The sequence below is a fragment of the Mus caroli genome, unplaced genomic scaffold, assembly GCF_978045245.1.
Source record: "Mus caroli unplaced genomic scaffold, Mus_caroli_1 scaffold_14, whole genome shotgun sequence".
Taxonomy (NCBI): domain Eukaryota; kingdom Metazoa; phylum Chordata; class Mammalia; order Rodentia; family Muridae; genus Mus; species Mus caroli.
This window is the reverse complement of record NW_028227269.1, coordinates 104,068,468-104,088,735: the sequence shown is the minus strand read 5'-3', so window position 1 is coordinate 104,088,735 and position 20,268 is coordinate 104,068,468. Positions and strand designations below refer to the sequence as shown.

Genomic DNA, 20,268 nt, shown 5'->3' with positions numbered 1-20,268 from the left:
GGCAGGGATAAACACAGACACTTTTGTTCCCTCAGACCAAAATTAAGGAGGAATATTTCAGCACTCTGCTCTATGTTCCAAATAGAACAGAAAGCAGTTTCCAGATTTTATAGGACAGTTTTTAAATGCTCATTATAAAGGGAGCTAGCCAGTATTTCCTACCAGAGCCTAACACATTCATTTTGTTTTGAATTGTATTTAATAGAAATAAGCTTTCTTAATCTCCATACAGGTGAATTACAAGGAATGAAAATCAGACAGCATTCAGCCAAGGAAAGGAGCACCTGTGTATGGGGAGAGTGGTGGGTCACATTCATCCACCCGCCAGCTCCTTCCCAACTCTTCTGACTGCACATGCAGCTTGGGCAGAAAGGGTCCATGGGCTAAAGATCACTAGTGAGCAAGAGAAAACGAAGCCTGTCTAGTTTAACAGTGCATACAGATGACACTTGGGTTATACAGCAGTACACAAATCCCAAACAGCAAGAAGCAGCTATCAGAATCCTTAGACTTTGGGTGTGTAAGAGTGGGTTCCCTTCCCAAGTGCTTGTGCCATTGTCTGAATCCGTGACAGTCTGCCATGTTTCACAGGTATTTTTATTTGCATTTATAAATGAAACCAAGATACTGTATGACACACAGGAATAACTTACAAAATACATGTGGGACAGAGTTTGCTTTTAATTCAACACAGAAAAAGTCTTGAAAAATGAATGGGCTTATTTCAAAGGACATAGTAATATACTACACATTATGTTTTTAAAGTGTTCAGATATGCTAGGTTAAAACTTAGTTAATTAGCTGCTTCTCACTTCCAATTTAGAAACAGGAAGAGAAATCAGCTGGATACATTTGGACTGATAATTTACTAATAGTCTAAACACTGACTGGAGACCAATGAAGCTGCTTCAACAGAAAACACAACAAAAAACTTCAGAGGCAAAACCAGAGACCAAGTCCTTGCTCAAGTCAAGCCTGAGATCACTGCAGGAGCCCATGTCTAAGAAACAGTAGCCAGACCATGGGCATCACCAACAAAGCCCAAGACACTGTGGGGTGCCCTGCCCCTCACTGTAGCCATCATACCTGTTATTATAAAAACAAAAAGCCTAAAATGTCCAGGAGGCTTGGTGTTAAACAAGCTAAAGATCTCCAGGCACAAACACACTTGCCAATTTGTCATAGTTGTCAAGAGCCCAGTAAAGTCACCAAGCAAACGTGCATGGCTCACAGATGACTAAAGGTGAAGGGGGCCAGAGGGTGGGGGGCACGAGAGACAGCAGACATGGTGTAACACGGAACCTGCAGACCAGCAGACTCGGTTAAAATGCACTACATGAAAAAAATGGAAAGAGACACAAGCAAGCCAAGGAGAACGTGCTCAGTGTGTATTGCTGGGATGACAAGATTAACCCCACTGTAGCATCTGGCAGAAGCATGCACAAGCGTGCGCAAGTGTGCACCTTGCCCTTTCCTAACTCTGGCTGAGCTTTACCACAATGCATGTGCACCAGAAAGCACCCCAGCCCACTAAGTGTGCAGAGACCTGATGCATTTGTGCACATACAGAGTGGGCTGTATCTGCACCGCCCACTGCTTATTCTGGAGTACAGTTGTCTTCCTTTGGCTCAGCCTCTTGAGGACCCAGAGAAGGCGCTACTAAAAGCCCTCCTGATATTTATGAAAAGAACAGTTAATCAACAGGCGAGCAGAAACCCGTAGCCAGAGTCTATTGGCACACTAGGAGCAGAAGGTTCCTATTAAGGCAGCAACCTAGACCTGGAAGGCTCCGGTCGCATGTCTGAGGACAACACGTGCAACTGGTGCAGTGAGGGCTCTCCAGGACTCTAGCTTTAGCACCAGCAAACTTGATGTTAAACTAAAGATGTTTCTAGAGTCAGTGAACTCAGCTCTAGAAATTAATGTCTTTACTCTTTACCCACGCTGGAATTAACAAGATGCTTTCCTCTGAGGACACGATCACTTACACCACTAATATCAAAAACTTAACATGTTTTATGGACAATTCAAGGGAAAAGGCAAAAACAGGCAGCGAGTTACACCTTAATTATCTGTATTTTATGACTAAAATCACTAGATTTTCTTTAAGTGCCATGAGCTTCTCAGAGGAAACGACATTATAGTTAAAGAATGGTAGCTGCAAGACCCAAGGCAGCTCAGTTTGTGTTTTTTGAGACTCCCTACCTACACACACACACACACACACTATTCAGTGTTTGCAGGGTTGAGTGGATGGATATGTGGGTACATGTATATACAGCCAGAAAACATGAGGAGACCACAGAATAACTGTGGAGCTGGTACTCCACTTCCAGGTTCCATGGATACCGGAGATCAAGCTCAGGTCTGTGGACTTGCAAGGCCAGGGGAAGGGACACTCACTTCAGAGCTGTCAGGCCCCTCTCTTTAACTCGTAACAAAGTGTCTCATGTGGATGCCACAAGGTCCATCAACAGAAAGTGGCTCTGTGAGATGCTTCTGAAGCAGCAGGTGACAGCCAGAAGCTGAAAGGGTGACTTACCAGCATCATCAAGTCCTCTGCACCAAGGAAGAAGGGAACCCTGAGGCGCCCACTGCAGATGTTATAAGACGTCTATCTCCCTAAAGATCAGTAAAAAGCAACCCTTTCCCTTCCACATGATGGTGGGAACCACCTCAGGCCTTGTGAGGCCAGTTCCTTAGAAAACACATAAGCCACTTTAGAATTACTATTAAAAACAGTTCCCTTGGCCCACAAAACCCCAACTCACTAAACACAAAGAGAAAACATGAAGCCAGGAGTCCACTTTACCCATACCAAACAACAGCTTCAAAGGAAAATATACTACAAAGCCATGGTTGCAACGTGTATGTTTTAATATACACTATGGGGCCACATGTAGTATATATGTATTTAATACCAATCATCACCTTGTCTTTTGCTGCAAATCAACGTTTAGCAAGCCAGGACCACTGAAGACCTATCACACATGCACTCATCAGTACAATCTATCCAATACCCGCAAACTGAACCTATCACACATGCACTCATCAGTACAATCTATCCAATACCCGCAAACCGAACCTATCACACGTGCACTCATCAGTACAATCTATCCAATACCCGCAAACTGAACCTATCACACATGCACTCATCAGTACAATCTATCCAATACCCGCAAACTGAACCTATCACACATGCACTCATCAGTACAATCTATCCAATACCCGCAAACTGAAGACCTATCACACATGCACTCGTCAGTACAATCTATCCAATACCCGCAAACTGAACCTATCACACGTGCACTCATCAGTACAATCTATCCAATACCCGCAAACTGAACCTATCACACGTGCACTCATCAGTACAATCTATCCAATACCCGCAAACTGAACCTATCACACATGCACTCATCAGTACAATCTATCCAATACCCGCAAACTGAACCTATCACACATGCACTCATCAGTACAATCTATCCAATACCCGCAAACCGAACCTATCACACGTGCACTCATCAGTACAATCTATCCAATACCCGCAAACTGAAGACCTATCACACATGCACTCATCAGTACAATCTATCCAATACCCGCAAACCGAACCTATCACACGTGCACTCATCAGTACAATCTATCCAATACCCGCAAACTGAACCTATCACACGTGCACTCATCAGTACAATCTATCCAATACCCGCAAACTGAACCTATCACACATGCACTCGTCAGTACAATCTATCCAATACCCGCAAACTGAAGACCTATCACACATGCACTCATCAGTACAATCTATCCAATACCCGCAAACCGAACCTATCACACATGCACTCATCAGTACAATCTATCCAATACCCGCAAACCGAACCTATCACACATGCACTCATCAGTACAATCTATCCAATACCCGCAAACCGAACCTATCACACATGCACTCATCAGTACAATCTATCCAATACCCGCAAACTGAACCTATCACACATGCACTCATCAGTACAATCTATCCAATACCCGCAAACTGAACCTATCACACGTGCACTCATCAGTACAATCTATCCAATACCCGCAAACTGAACCTATCACACGTGCACTCATCAGTACAATCTATCCAATACCCGCAAACCGAACCTATCACACGTGCACTCATCAGTACAATCTATCCAATACCCGCAAACCGAACCTATCACACGTGCACTCATCAGTACAATCTATCCAATACCCGCAAACTGAAGACCTATCACACATGCACTCGTCAGTACAATCTATCCAATACCCGCAAACTGAAGACCTATCACACATGCACTCATCAGTACAATCTATCCAATACCCGCAAACTGAACCTATCACACATGCACTCATCAGTACAATCTATCCAATACCCGCAAACTGAACCTATCACACGTGCACTCGTCAGTACAATCTATCCAATACCCGCAAACTGAAGACCTATCACACATGCACTCGTCAGTACAATCTATCCAATACCCGCAAACTGAAGACCTATCACACATGCACTCATCAGTACAATCTATCCAATACCCGCAAACTGAACCTATCACACATGCACTCATCAGTACAATCTATCCAATACCCGCAAACCGTACCTATCACACGTGCACTCATCAGTACAATCTATCCAATACCCGCAAACCGAACCTATCACACATGCACTCATCAGTACAATCTATCCAATACCCGCAAACTGAACCTATCACACATGCACTCATCAGTACAATCTATCCAATACCCGCAAACTGAACCTATCACACGTGCACTCATCAGTACAATCTATCCAATACCCGCAAACTGAACCTATCACACGTGCACTCATCAGTACAATCTATCCAATACCCGCAAACTGAACCTATCACACGTGCACTCATCAGTACAATCTATCCAATACCCGCAAACTGAACCTATCACACGTGCACTCATCAGTACAATCTATCCAATACCCGCAAACTGAACCTATCACACATGCACTCATCAGTACAATCTATCCAATACCCGCAAACTGAACCTATCACACATGCACTCATCAGTACAATCTATCCAATACCCGCAAACCGAACTCAACTTCAAGGCTCTAACTCAGTTCTGCAGATGGCAGCAAGACAATAAAATGAAACTGTTATTTTCTAAACGAAGAGCGCAGGAGAGTTAAGCAGTAGGCAGGCAGCCCTGACATAGCCCGCCCTCCCTGATGCTTGCATGTGTTAGCAACAGCGCTCAGCATCCAGGCTTCATTTTTTATCCCTTGTGACCAGCTTGTAAGAAAGAAAGAATGCATTATTATTTCCACAGAAAATGTGTTTTTAAATTCACCCCTTATTAAAAATGCAAAAGTGTGTATGCTTAGCATCCTAAAACTTGGCCATGATTAAAGACAACTCAACCACCTGATGCTGAGGACAGCTGACAAGATGCCCTTATGTTGCTTCCATAGATCAATTCTTAAGAGCTCAAGGCACTGATACTGTATCTAATGGTCTCCTGACTCTACAGTCAGATGCACAAGTACACGAAGATCAAAGCAGGGTGTGTAGGAGCAGGGTGTGTAGGCCTCACTGACACATACAAAAACTGGCCATGGAGCTGAAAAGTCTACTTACAACCCAATACTGGATAGCTTACTTACAAAAAGGCTAATATCTACATAGATCTCACTACTCAGATCCTCAACTTTTTTTTTCTCTTTTTTTTTCTTTTTAAAGATTTATTTATTTATTATATGTAAGTACACTGTAGCTGTCTTCAGACACTCCAGAAGAGGGCATCAGATTTCGTTAGGGATGGTTGTGAGCCACCATGTGGTTGCTGGGATTTGAACTCGGGACCTTTGGAAGAGCAGTTGGTGCTCTTAACCACTGAGCCATCTCACCAGCCTGACTCTCAACTTTTGATGCACAATGGTTCTCAACTGCATCTGCATGAGGGAATCATCTAAGAAGCCTTTATACACCCTGAGGCCTGAGTCCCACTCCATCCTTTAACGCTGGTTTAACTGGTGTGGGTAGTACACTCCAAGACAGGAAAGAGTCAGAGCTTCGAGGACAGTCTTGAAAGTCTGCAGATATGACCTGAGGTTTTTTTTGTTTGTTTGTTTTTTGAGGTTTTTTTTTTTTGGTTTTTCGAGACAGGGTTTCTCTGTATAGCCCTGGCTGTCCTGGAACTCACTTTGTAGACCAGGCTGGCCTCCAACTCAGAAATCCACCTGCCTCTGCCTCCCGAGTGCTGGGATTAAAGGCATGCGCCACCACACCCGGCAACCTGAGGTATTCTTATTGAAGGGACTCCAGACTCGACAGAAGAAGTGGAGAAGCCAGGAGTTCTGACACCAGAAGTCCCCATGTGGCCCGTCCCAAGAATCTCACTCTCTCACCTCTGGTGACAGGCACTGGACAGAAACAGTAAACAGGGAATACCATTCCAAATGGGGTGAGGAACAAAACCCAAGGACAATTACAGAACAAGAGAGAGACTAAACTCAAACAACACACAGAATCCCCATGCTCAGAGCTGTTATAAAACAGCAATTCCTACCCACAAAGAGACGTAAGAGGCTATTACACCAGGAAAACAAGAATAAACTCAGTCTTCACTAGGTCATAGATGCAAGAAAGGCTCTTGGGCCTTGCCCATTCCTGCTCATCTACTGGCTACTGAGGAATTCTGGGAGAAGGGGAAGCACTGCCTTCAGCTGTGCACCTGTTGACCACACCAGGTTCCACCACGGCCCCAGACCTAAGGCCACACAGACTGCCCTGACTAAACCCAGTGCATACAGAGAAGAGGCATGAAGGTGAGAGAGTCCTCTGGAGGAATGAAGAAGGGGGGAGGGGTAGCATATGGTATTGAAAACTAAAACACAAAGAAAATCACTAATTCCCCTAAAATGTCACGGAGAAGTCACAAATGAGGGAGATGAGCTAGAAGTCCACAGATCGGTGTTATCATCAATAGAGTTAGACCAGCAAAAAGAAAAGCTACACAATGGAAAGGAGAAGAAAAGAGAAGCTGGATTCCAGCTCTCCCGGGTCTCAGGGAAGACACTCAGGGAGATGAAGAGGAGGCACCTGCACGCTTACAAAGATGATCTTCTCAAGTTCCAGGATGAGTGTCATGTCTTCAGCCGCGGTTCACCAAGCACCAAGCACCAAGCATATACGAGGTTTAAACTAAGAAAAAAACGCACATACTCTCTCACACATTCTATGGTGGAAGCAGAATGTGGGGATAAAATGAAAAGCAAGAGGCCTCAAACATAGGGGGGAAACCAGAAATCGAGTAACAAACAAAATTAACCAAACTGGAAGCCGAGAGACAGACAGCTCAGCAGTGACTCTGACCAAATCACTCTCAATGAAGCAAATAACACCGTTGGTGGAAACCGTGGATACATAAAGTTTACCACTTATAGCTCGCCTCAAAAGAAGGAACTTGAACACATACTCTAAAAGATGAATCCAAGAGAAAGGACAGAGCAATAATAAAAAAATAAGAAGAAAAATATAAGACTCAGGAACTCTAACCACTAAGAACACAGAGCACAGAGAAACACCAGGACACCTGCCCTCTTAACAACTTGAGAGATGGGCTATGGACGAAGACATCCCTCTTGTGAGAGAATGCATACGGAGTCTAATTAACTCTAAGTGTTCACACACAAAAGATAAAATAAATGTGTTAGAAAATCAGGGCAGGGATATTAGAGAGATGAAAACTCATAGCTTCCTTCTACCTAAAACCTGAAGAAGTGAGCCCAAAATAACCGTTTAGAAACATGTCTGCAACAAGCAAAAGTGGCCCTGTGACCCCCTTGACCCAGCTGCTGAAGCAGGATCCAGGAAAAACAGAGGCAAGCTTGGGAAGGGTGATGTGATCTCTTCACCCTGAGTCACACTACACTAGGAATACCTTTCTGTAAACCTTCACCAGTAACCCCAACCAGAAAGTGCTAGCAGGCAGTGGTGGCGCACGCCTTTACTCCCAGCACTCAGGAGGCAGAGGCAGGTGGAGTTTGAGGCCAGCCTGGTCTACAAAGTTCCAAGATAGCCATGGCTACACAGAGAAACCTTGTCTCCACAAACCAAAAAGAAAATAAATAAAAAGGAAGTACTGGCCAGGTAGCAAGGTGACTGTACATTTAAGATGCCTTTGAAAAAGAGACCCCCTCTACCTACCTAGGACAAGGCTGATGGCAGAAGAGTCACCGCCCCATCGACACCTAACCTCAGGTCACAGGTAAGGTCATTTCAGATACTGAACAACCTGCTCCTGGAAATACTCGCTGTCCCTAGTCTCCTATACACTCTCTGTCATCAGTCTGCCCTCCTTTATATAAATGCCCTCTTACCCATCAGCCCGCCTAGCTTCCTTGCTGAGCCTTAGCCTCGCTCCGTGAACTACCTCATGGTGGGATCAAAGGAAACCCGAAGCACCATTCAATAACCAGACCCACCTTTGAGGCTGGTCTTGTCTTCACACTTCCGTTCTCCACAGCACTAAAATCCAGTTTGCCATCGTCTTTACTTCCTATAGCTTTTAGTCCTTGTAAAAGGATGTCACGCAGGTTTTGATAGAGAGGTTTTTCGGTGTATTCCAGTAGTTTCACAGACTCCATGTACTTAGCGATCTCACCTAAAATAACAACACAATCATTTTACCACATTTAGTCACAAACCCAGTATGTCCAGCTCATTCCTAAGAAAACAGTCACAGCCAGTGCAAAACTACAAGTGTGCAACACGTTACAACAGAGCCGTGCTCAGTCAGAGCTAAGTCTGGGAAAGCTCGGGTAGGTAAAGTAAAACAACAGACTGAGTTACATTTCTGCAGCCCTAGAGGCAATGAGAGAACATAAGTTATACTTCCGACACACAACAAATGGATATATAAAAGGAATTCAGAACATAGTATGCCCGAGCTTCAGTGACCCTAGAAGTTAGCAGTCTTCTATGAGAGCATGCTATGAAGTGAGAAACCAAACTCCAAGAACAGTGAGGCAGGTCCAGAGGCAAGGCGCCTCTGGCATGAGAAGAAACTTCACTGACAGGACCGGCCCCACTCACTGGCATCTCCCTTGACACAGCGCCCACTGCTCCTTCACCATCAGTTAGTTTGCTGACATGCGGCCATCACCTCAGGCCCCAGCTCCTGCCCCTCGGTCTCCCTGGTCTGTTACTGAGAAGGCTGCCCTCCTCTAGCCCAAGCCTTCCTTCTATTCCACATGCAACACACGATAGATGTTCCCGCTCTCGCCAGAGCAGGAGCCATCCACACACTTACACAATCAGTAGCTTAACTACTCAAGTGCCACAGTGTGGCCAGGCACTATTCTCAACAGCTGAGGGGTCAAGGGGGAGGGTTAGCAAGCACCCACTATCTTAACCAGATAAATGGAATCTAAAACACCCAATATAATATGATCAAAACACACTACATAAAGGTATGAAGCATCCAGGAATGAGTAAGAATTTTATATTTTAAAAACATCTAGCCGGGAGTGGTGGCATACGCCTTTAATCCCAGCACTTGGGAGGCAGAGGCGGGTGGATTTCTGAGTTCGAGGCCAGCCTGGTCTACAGAGTTGAGTTCCAGGACACCCAGGGCTACACAGAGAAACCCTGTCTCAAAAAAAAAAAAAAAAAAAAAAAAAAACAAAACAAAACAAAACAAAACAAAAAAACATCTAGAACAAATACCTGTGTGTCTGACAAAAGCTACAGGAAGGCAAGCAAGCAAGCAAGTCAGGGGCGCCAAAGCGTCTTCAGGAGCAAACAGCTCAACTGTACTTACTTGCCTCAAGGTCTATGACAAATGGTCTTGGTAGACAGACATGGAATCCTAGCTTTCAGGAAGCTGAGGCAGGAGGAGCACAGGTTCAAGGCCAGCTAGGGATACACAGAGAAAGCAAGTCCTGGCAGGGAGAGGGTGGGGGAGGGTGGGAGTAAGGGAGGAGGAAGAGAGGGGAAGGGAAAGAAAACAACAAAGCAAACTTCCTACAAAGCTGCTAAAACTAATAGATAATAGCTACAGTGCAGAACAGGATGCAAGGCAGAACACATACAAATCTGCCCCATCTTTACATACTGTTAAAAACTAGAAATGTTTAAACCAGAACAGTTACCATAAAAAAGTACCAATTACCTAATGTGACTATGCAAGATTTCTGCAGAGACCGAAATATAACCAGAATTTAAGGAGGGATTAAATGGAAGAATTGCCACAGTGGGCTGGAAGATTCAGTATTACAAAGGCAGTGGCTCTCAAAACTCAAGCACAAACCACTGCAAGCTCAAAGCCCAGCAAACAGAGGAGTGTTAGTGTGAAGCTGACATTGACGACACTAAGGCTTCGACAGAGCGCAGTTAAGAACCAGGGGTGGGGGGTGGAGGGAGCACTGGCTGCTCCCCTAAGGATGTGGGTCCAACCACAAAACCCACATGGTAACTCACAACCACCTCAAAGTCCTGCTCCAGGAGTCTGGACACCTTTACTGGCTTCTGCAGGAACTAGGCACGCATGTGTACAGACACACATGCAGGAGACACCCCTACACCTAAGTTTTAAGTTTTAAAAACTTTAGTTAATTCTTTAGTTAAAAAAAGAAAAAGAATGAAGTCAGGTTTAAAACCAGCAACACCCAAGGCTCCAGATGCTGTCAGTCATCAAGAAAGAAGCCAGACTGGAGTATCTGAGGCGGTACAACCAAGAACAGACAAAAAGAACAGAGTCCACACCTGCATCTTAACAAGGGCAACATGAGAAGATGAAGGAAAAGTCTTGAGGAGATGATGCTAGGCCAGCTGACTCAGCCCTTCTCACAGTCCATGGGAAGCTGGTGCTGTGCGGAGGACAAGATCCAGACAAGCCGCAGAGTATGTGAGGACTGGAACCCAGGAAAGCAGGGCAGGTGAAAAGACACACAGCAGAGTGTGGGGGCACCGGGTGACTGGGAACAGGATGGATGGTGACAGAAGAGCTTCCCGGGGAACCAGACACATTTCATGTCTCTAGAAGGCGAGGCCACTGGCACCTTCTCCTATTTCAAGCTGTAGACTCTCAATCAAAGTAAAAGCCAATGACCCCATGATGACCAAGAACGCAGGCCTCACACCATCAGGACAGTCTTCCCAGCCTCCACACAGCACCTCCTTCAGCTGCTGCAAGGCTGTCCCTGGCCTCTCTGACCAACACTTACATTCCCCTCCCTACTCTCTGTGCCTTCTCCACATTCCCAGTTCCATTCCCTGTTTTCTTATTCTCCACAGGACTAACAGTATAATGTGCTAACAGAAATCCCTGTTACATCCTTAGCCATGCTCAGGGATGGGTCTGGTACAGCCTGCACTGACAGCACTCCAGTACACAAAACAACTCCATAGCCACTGCCGCAGTGAACACAACCCACTTCCATTCCTGAAAGCTAAGGGCAGCTGTATGAGGCTCCAGGCTCACTGCCCAGCTCACCATGTACCTCCAACAGCAGCAACTGAAATGCCCAACTCACACACAGGCCGAGGGCTTTTCCTTCCAGAAAACAAAAGCTGTACGAAGGTCTACTGGAGCCTTCCCTACCTGGCTTATTTTTCTCAGGAAAGCATTTCTCCATCAAAGCTGCGACGTTGTCTCTGTATCTGTGGAGGAAGGAAGGAGTCCTTAGTTACAAGTGTGTCCCCAAGAGCCTTCAATAATAGGACACATCTCAGCAGGCAGTGTGTCTGAGGGGAACAGCAAAGTCAAACAGACCTGCTATCGAACCTGCACCTTCTACTTAAACCACTGCCAGGTGTGCGGACTCGGGCAGGAGGGCTGCTCAACAACACCCTGCCTATAAAATAAATAAAATAAAATATAATCTACAGAATAAAACTCCAAAGAAACTGTCAAGAAACTCTGACAGAATCTGTGCCTCCCTCACCATCTGTGGCAGGCAGGAGAGCTGGACCTGTCCCACACCAGCTGCAACACTCAGGAGATCGGGCCCTGCATATCCTCTGGGCAGCAGAGTGGAGGTGGCCCTGGTAAGAGCCCAGATGCAGGGCTTTGAATTGCCCCACCCCAAATCTACCCCATCAATGACCTGCTGGAGTCCAGAAGGGGCTAGTCCTACAGATCTAAATCTATGGGATCTCCATGGCACAGGACAGCGACAGGATATCAAAAGGACTCCAGTGAGAAATCAGAATTAAGAAGCGGGGGTGGGGGTGGGGGGCGTTTGCAAGGGTGGGCAGTGGGTACAAGGAGAGGGGAGATAAAAGTAGGATTGGGGTGCATGATACAAAACTCACAGAGAACCAAAAATGTTTTTAAAAGGGGTATTTCTTTTGCCCCATCACCATGCAACCCAAAACAATGTAAGTTGTCCCTTACCTAATTTTGGAATCCCTAACGTAGTTAGGATCTTTCAAGTTATCTTCCCAAGGAAGACAGCCGCTGAGCCACTGGATCATGCAATAACCAAGTATTTCCAAATCCCCACGTCTTGATGGGGCTACAAACAGAACAGGAGGTTAACATGGTGAAACAGCATTCCAGAAAAACAGCAAGACAGAGCAGTCCACTCAGGTCTAACCTGCAGCAGAAACATTTGCCTGCGTATAATAAAATCACTGAACCATGGGCTGTGTAAAACAAACCTTTGTTCTCCAAGTAATAACTTACTTAGAACCCAACTGATAAGTCTTAGGGTTTGAAACTGCTACCTCTGGTCTAGGAAGTAAAGTCTGAAGCCACCTCACACCCAGCTGTCTTTGGGAGCCGTAAAGACACTCACATACCAGACACTGTCCGTATGTCCTCCACAGAAAGGGCAGAGAAGGGGCTAAGCTAGCTTATACAAAACAGAAGCCACACAGAACCCAGACACTAGAAAACAAGGCAGCACAGAGCTCAGCTGTGTGAGTCCTAAGTACAGTCTGGCACCCCTGAAGACCAGAGGCATTCCTAAGGGCCCTTACTCAAGTACAGGAGCCAAGCCTCAGCCCTCCTTCTCCACATCACTCTTCCCGTATCCCATACTCTCTATCAGTCTATGTGTTTACTTAGCATTCAGACAGAAACCTGAGTACACAGGCCACTGTGGACATACCCACGCCTTTGTGAGCGTCGATGCTGGTGAACTCCAGGGTGCCGTCATGGCACCTTTTGGGATCTTCCTTGTACTCTTTATGAACTCCATCTGGGCAGTACCGATAAGCAAGGCCATAGTCTACCAAATATACCTATAAATTTCCAAGAACCAAATTAGAGACGAAAATCAATGCACATGAATGACCAGAAAAGTACTGAAATAAAATACAATCACTTGGAGGTCGATTCACCTACAAGGGCAAACAGCAGCTCACGAAGCAAGTCAAATCTAAACTGAGCACTCCAGCAAGTCCTGAGTCTCCCCCCACCTTCTTTGCAATGCTGGGGGTCGCACCTAAAGCTTCACACAAGCTAGGCAAGAGCTCTGCTGCTGCTGCGCTACCACTAAGCTATCCCCACCCTCCCACCCAGGAAGGTTTGACTTTTAATAAGTGTTAAATGACCAGAAGGCCACAGTGCTCGAGTGTTAGTTCCCTCTGCATGCTTTCTGCTAAAGTGGTTAATCCTGTCTCCATGGGCAAGGCTTACAGATGGTCAGTTTCTTTTACAGAGTCTAGAACAAAACTACAACAAAATATAAATGTTCAAGACTCTCTCCACAAAGAAAAGGGACATGAATGCTGTTAGCACACAAAACAACAGCTGTCTTCTACTCTTGATCCTTGTAAAATAGTCAAATGCCTATTTACTTCATAAAATGATTCAAGGGCTATAATAACTTTCAAAACTCTTAGATCAGGCCTCTACCTGCATCTTAAATACTATATATTACAGTCTGGTCTTCCAGATTAAAGCTAACTTAAAAAACAAACAAAAAAAACCAGAGTAATGCTATGGGCATAGCTGGTTGTCCCGACTAGCATACAACACTAGGATAAGTGGCTTCCGTCTGACAGCCACACATACACCTGGTTCTGTCACAACGCATGGACACATGTGCGCGTGAACACAAAGATGGACACATGTGGCCTGAGAGAGTAACCCCATCCACAGAGCAGGTCAGAAAGGCAGGAGAGCCGCACACAGCTGCCGTGTGGACAGAAGCTGCTCCCATCAGTCACGTGCAAACCAACAGCAGTCGGTTTCTAATAGTGCTCTGCAAGCCCTTCCTACTTCAGCTAACGTAAAGGGAGCTTTACTGCTCGCTCAGGCTCTTGGCTGTGCTCAGGGAAACAGCTCGAATGAGATGGTTGAGGATGCCCCTCACAGAGCGTCCCAGCACAGCAGCTTGCTCCCGGTGCCCTACACTGATTCCTGAGGCTCGCCAGAGCTTACAGAGCAAAAGCCAACACCCTGGGCAGAAAAGGAGGGAATCAAAAGAAGGAAACCGTATGCAGCAGACCCAAGGGCAGAGTATGTTGACAGATCACTTCCCTGAGCCAAGCACTCAAAACCTCCTTCTTACACAAGATCAAGAGGCGACACTAAGCAGCCTTTATTGTCACTGACAACTGAACTGACCCCACATTAAAGACCAAATTCTCCAAATAACAGACACTTATGTCAGATGGAGTTTTTGAACACAGGAAGTAATGAAGGTGACAAAGTGGACCAGCAGATCTAACTCGCTGGTGCACTTTATAGTTTAAGCTTCACCCCAAACAGCTATTTGAAATGCACGTTGTAGCAAGCACTCCCAAATATTATGTAGAGCAAAACAGCCAACTTGATAAAGTGCCAGCACACTGCAACAAAAACACAGAATGGCACTGGATACAAGTGTCTGGAGAAAGGGCATTGTTAGCTTCTCTACTTCGGAGCTTGTGGGCTTCAGCCCAGAGTGCCCCACTTGCTCCCAAGCAGCACAAGTTACAACAGTAAAAGCTGCAGTTCTAAGGACCTGGTCAGGGTTCTTGTGACTCAGGAGCAGGTTGGAGGCCTTGATGTCCCCATGCACGTACTCATGCTCGTGGATGTACTCCAGGATATCCAGCTACAGAGAACACACAGTGAGTTAGTGCAGTACCTAACATGGCCAGCAGAGGGCTGAGCTTCAGCGGAAACCAGCCCTTACTGGATTCACAAGGAGCATAGCTCACATACAATTCTTAAGCTTAGCTGCAATACAGTTTTCCGAGAAAACCTTTTGGCATTTGCTTCATATATTTTCTGAAGGTCACTCCCAAAGCGGTCCATTATCATAAACCTGTAACTGAAGACAAACAAGGAATGTCAGTGAGGGAATAACTGGGAACATGTACTTGCAATGACTATTCCCCTTCAGATTAGGTCAGGTTAATGCTAACTAAGGCAGTATTATAGATTATAAACGAGGAGGAAAGGGGAGCAAACACATACCATGAAGACTCTCTCTCAACTACATAGAAATCTCAAGAATTCAGAACGTTTCATCATCCTGCCCTGGACTCAGCTCGTTTTATAGGAGACAGCATTCAAATTAAGACAGTGCCCACCCAGAATCCAACACTCATCTACAATGGAACACAGCCACCTGGCTTCTCACAGCTAACTGCTGTTTTTAGACAATTGCTTCTTTCTCCTGACTGCACCTCCATTTTTAAGGCACATTTCAACAATATTCTGTTAAATCTAGGCTGTCAAGAGATGGCTTACAAACTACATTCAGTAAAACTGTTCAAATGGTATTAAGCAATTAAGTGTAAAACATTCAATGGTCAGATCTGCAAAAGGAATACCCTACAAAAATGAAGATTTTTGTTTGTTTGTTTTGCCAGCCCCCTCCCATGTCAGCTGGACCAGGTGACATTACTTCCTGGGGCCATAATTTTTGGAGAAATGGAATGAGGAGGCAGGTCTCATCCTTCCCAGGGACTCAAACTCTAGGAGTGCAGAGACGCACTGGAGACCTGCAAGGACACTGCCCATCTCCTCTGAGCATCACCGTCACCTTCAACAGCTGTCCAAATCCTTATCCATCTATGTAAATCACTGACATAGACACAGGACAAACCCTCCCATGGAATGCTCATGACACAGCAGTCAGGCTCATGATGGTAAACTACAGTGAGCTTCCAAGGAAGGAGCAGCCAGCTAAATGAAAAGACAGTGTGGTAATGGAAAGCCTAGGGTCCTGTTCATTAGAGAGTCTATGTATCTTTTAATGTCTTAGCACATAAGTTTATGTCAAAGTCACACTATCAAGTAGAAGCAAAATACATTCATTTGTGTTAAGATTCCTGCTACCCTGACCTGTGCAGCCATGTGTCTTCCCAATATCCTGGGTATGGCAAGTTGTGCATAGCTGAGAGAATAGTAGGGTGAACACTTTTGTTAACCTGTGTAATCACTACAATACTCTGAATAACAACCTGCCAACAGTCTGTGTCTTAGGGTTATCACTACTGCTGCAACCAAACACCATGACCAAAACTCAAGACAAGGGTTTATCTGACCTACACTTCCACTGTTCATCATCAAAGAAAAGTCAGGACAGCAACTCACACAGGGCAGGAACCTGGGGCAGCAGCTGATGCTGAGGCCATGGAGGGCTGCTGCTTACTGGCCTGCTCTCATGGCTTCTTGCTCAGACTGCTTCTTATAGAACTCAGCACCACCCACAATGGGCTGGGCGTTCCCTCATTAATCACTAATTAAGAAAATGCCTATGGCCAGGTTTTTTAGACATATTTTCTCAATTGAGGTTCCCTCATTTCAGGTAACTCTGGCATGTGTCACATTGACAAAAAACTAGCCAGCACAGTCTGGAAGAGGATAAACACATTGTTTGCTTCAACACAGGAAACACTAATATAGATTACACTGGTCTTTGGTTTTGTTTGTTTGTTTGTTTTTTAGTTTTTTCGAGACAGGGTTTCTCTGTATAGCCCTGGCTGTCCTGGAACTCACTTTGTAGACCAGGCTGGCCTCAAACTCAGAAATCCGCCTGCCTCTGCCTCCCGAGTGCTGGGATTAAAGGCGTGCACCACCACGCCTGGCATATGGTCTTTTTTTTTATACACAGATCACCCTGCCACTAACTCTAAATGGCCCCTAAAATTCCCTCATCATCACACACACGCTGTTAGCACACTCCCCTCAGAGAGCTCTGGGATAGAGTGAGAATACTTCTGAGAATGTCTATCAGGTAAGGTCTCTGATGCTTTCTTTTTTGAGGGACTTAAATGCTTCAGGTAATAGGAAAATACCAATCAGTTCCAAATGAAAACAGTGAGTCTTTCTGCGATCCTCACACTGCTCTAAGCTACCTATCCCTCTCATCACTCAAATACAAATTAAGGAAAACTAAGGCCGCTAGCAGGGGAAGAGGCTAGGCTAGGAGAAGGACTCTCTTCCTATTGCTTTCCTTCAGAAAGACAAACGTGCGTGATTGTTTTTAGTGCTTCAACCTAACAGTCAACACTTCACCCATGACCAGTCTGAGTCTCGAGCTCCACTGTGGAAGGTCTAGCAAATGTCCATTTCGACTGAGAAGGACTAACATCACTGACAATCACCGAGACACTGTTGCACACCTGCTCAGCTGCAGTTGCCCATTCTTACAATGCTAAAGCTCCTGCCAGCAGCACCCTCTAAATACAGCTATCCTTCCTCCTATCCCTTCTCTCTGGCTCTTATCACCTCACAGTACACTGTTCCAATAAAACCACCTGTAACAAAATGGTGTAAGATTTCAAAGAGCCCAGACTCCCTGAAATATGAATGGTTCTCTAGTAAATAAACCTGGCAGGCCTACAATGGCTACCTGTCATGGTTTGAATATGCTTGGCCCAGGAAATGGCACTAATAGACAGTGTGGCCTTGTTGGAGGAAGTGTGTCACTGTGGGGACAGGCTTTGAAACCCTCCTTCTAGCTGCCTGAGTCTTCAATCTTCTCCCGTTTGTCTTCAGAACAAGATGTAGAACTCTCAGCTCCTCCAGCACCATGCCTGCCTGGATGCTGCCATGCTTCCCCCCATGATAATGGACTGCACCTCAGAACCTGTAAGCCAGCCCTAATTAAATGTTGTCCTTGTAAGAGTTGCCTTGGTCATGGTGTCTCTTCACAGCTATGAAAACCCTGCCATCCTCAAGTCTTTGCTAACACAGCACTAACCTGGCTTGGGCATTCCAGCTTCTTCCATTCAACACTGTCTTTCACGAAGACACTTGTGTGACTACTTGGATCTTGCCAGCGGCAGGTTTAAGCATAAGAATTATAAAACTGTGACCATGAAACTGTATGAGGAAGTTGCATAGGACACCACAAAAGTTTCCTTTGTAGGAAAGGGAAACTCACAAGACAATGGCACACATTTTTGACACTAGGCATTGTGTCTGTCCAGAAACAGAGCAGTCTTCCAATAACATCAAAAGGAAACTACCTGAGAGTAACAGCACCCTGACGGTAAACTGTGCTAGACAGGCAGAGATGCACCCACACATACTCACGAGGAGCAGGCCAGAGGACTGAAGTCTGTGCCAGCCAAGGCTCTACAGTAACTTGAAGCTAAGTTTGAAAATCAAGACTCTAGCTCAAAACTGCAAGGCATGGAATCAGGCCTTTGATGACTGCTTAAGCCAGCTGAATCACAGCCTTCCTTTACTCACTGGGAACACCTTTCGAACTGCAGACCAGCCCAGCCTCCAGTTTCTAACTCAGTCTGGCCTTCAGTCTCCTACACGCTTTGCTCCATGAAATTTAACTCATCCACTCAGATACTTCACAAGAGCAGGCTGCACAAAAGTGTTAAGGGCTTCTTAACTCTGACTCCTAAGACATCTAAGAGGAACGGTTAGTGAGCAAGCATGGTTCAGAAATGCTCTCTCTCTCTCCATGATCCTCACCTCTAACTACTAAAGTCCTCAGAGAGAACAAGACCCTACTTTCCTTGAAAGATTAGGCATTCACCATGGGATATAAACGGGTCCTGAGGGCTCGTTGGCATAAAGAACGGGAGAGGGAGAGTGGACTCTGTTCCTGTCCACAGAGTTCCAGTCACCTGGCGCTGCTCCACAGACGTCCACAGCTAGACTAGCACCCCCATTTAACAGGCCCCCGACACTGTGATGTACTGAGAAAAACAGAGAGAAGATCTCACTCCTCCCCTGCACTGCCCTGCAGACCAGAAGCACAGACATTGTGGGTGCTCCGCAGTAACTCCTCACTAAACCAACTCACCAGGAAATGCTCAAAATGGAGATTTTTACCTTTTTCCATTTTTATCATGTAGACCAGATCCCCAATACTTAGGAACACCAAGGTACTTCAATTTATGTGTACGAATCCATTTCTGAACTAGAAGTTAAAAGAGAGGCCTATGATTTCATCTGCTATGTAAATGGTCATTTCAGAATAAATTACTAAGAGCAGAGCATATTTATATGGGCAACAAAACCACCTCGAGTCATAAAACAGGATGTAAAGGGCACAGGATAACCCACACAAAGCTCAACTAAAACTTTACCAATCTACAGAGACAGCACTCTGCTGTTTCCTTTCTAGAAACTGCCCATCTATGAGACCATAGCACACAGTAGCACTGTCCCTTGGGTCACCGGCTAGTCAGAGTGTGCTTGCTTCCACAAGAAGAACGACTGCCACCCCAAACTCTAGAAGTGCAGGGTCGTCTCCTTCAGTGTCTACATCTCTTCCTCCCCTTGCAAGACTCAGGAGCGGCTCCTGCTCCCTCACTGTGAGGAGCTGGGGCCTCAGATGAACACAGTTGAGAGCAGCAGCCCAGGGCCAGCCCAGCTCCCGCCTCAGGAGCTATCCATGCTCAAAAGTCATAGGGCTTACCCACACCTGGGAACTAGGCTCATTCATGTATTATGAGCTGCAAAGCCTTGATTATTTCACAGGCCCACAGACCCTAGGGCAAATACATCTGTACATCAGCAGGACTCATGCAAATATCATGTGATTGGTGTTCGTGTATAAAGCAAATGAAAACAGAGACATAGGACATGGCACTTTATCTCAGCACTGTGAAATAAAGCCAGGTAAACTACTTATTTTAAAGCGTTTAAACCTTTAACAAAACAATTTCAAGCGTGCTTATTGCTTCTTACTTTGCTCTGGTTTAGCAGCCCTCTGGTAGAACTTTAATTCCGTGAAAAGAGGTCCATTGTCACTGGGTTCCTTAGAATACAAGAGTCAATTAAAATTACTGAACTATTTACATTGAGCTTTCAAAATAGAGTAAATCTAATTTTCCTACAAACACAATATAACTTTGATACTTAAATTTA

General features: G+C 45.4%; 1 protein-coding gene across 7 annotated transcripts in view; it reads right to left on the bottom strand.

The window, feature by feature from the left end:
* Window positions 1-20,268, bottom strand: part of Vrk1 (VRK serine/threonine kinase 1) — an 86,041-nt gene that overhangs the window by 19,891 nt on the left and 45,882 nt on the right. For all 7 annotated transcript variants that reach the window (XM_021179035.3, XM_085830645.1, XM_021179034.3 and 4 more), the window contains exons 4-11: window positions 20,089-20,158; window positions 19,228-19,315; window positions 15,142-15,250; window positions 14,939-15,031; window positions 13,097-13,229; window positions 12,379-12,499; window positions 11,584-11,642; window positions 8,465-8,643 (exon numbers count right to left, since the gene is read on the bottom strand). In XM_021179035.3, the coding sequence (XP_021034694.2) occupies window positions 8,465-8,643; window positions 11,584-11,642; window positions 12,379-12,499; window positions 13,097-13,229; window positions 14,939-15,031; window positions 15,142-15,250; window positions 19,228-19,315; window positions 20,089-20,158 (852 nt within the window). The remainder of the gene's footprint in view (window positions 1-8,464; window positions 8,644-11,583; window positions 11,643-12,378; window positions 12,500-13,096; window positions 13,230-14,938; window positions 15,032-15,141; window positions 15,251-19,227; window positions 19,316-20,088; window positions 20,159-20,268) is intronic.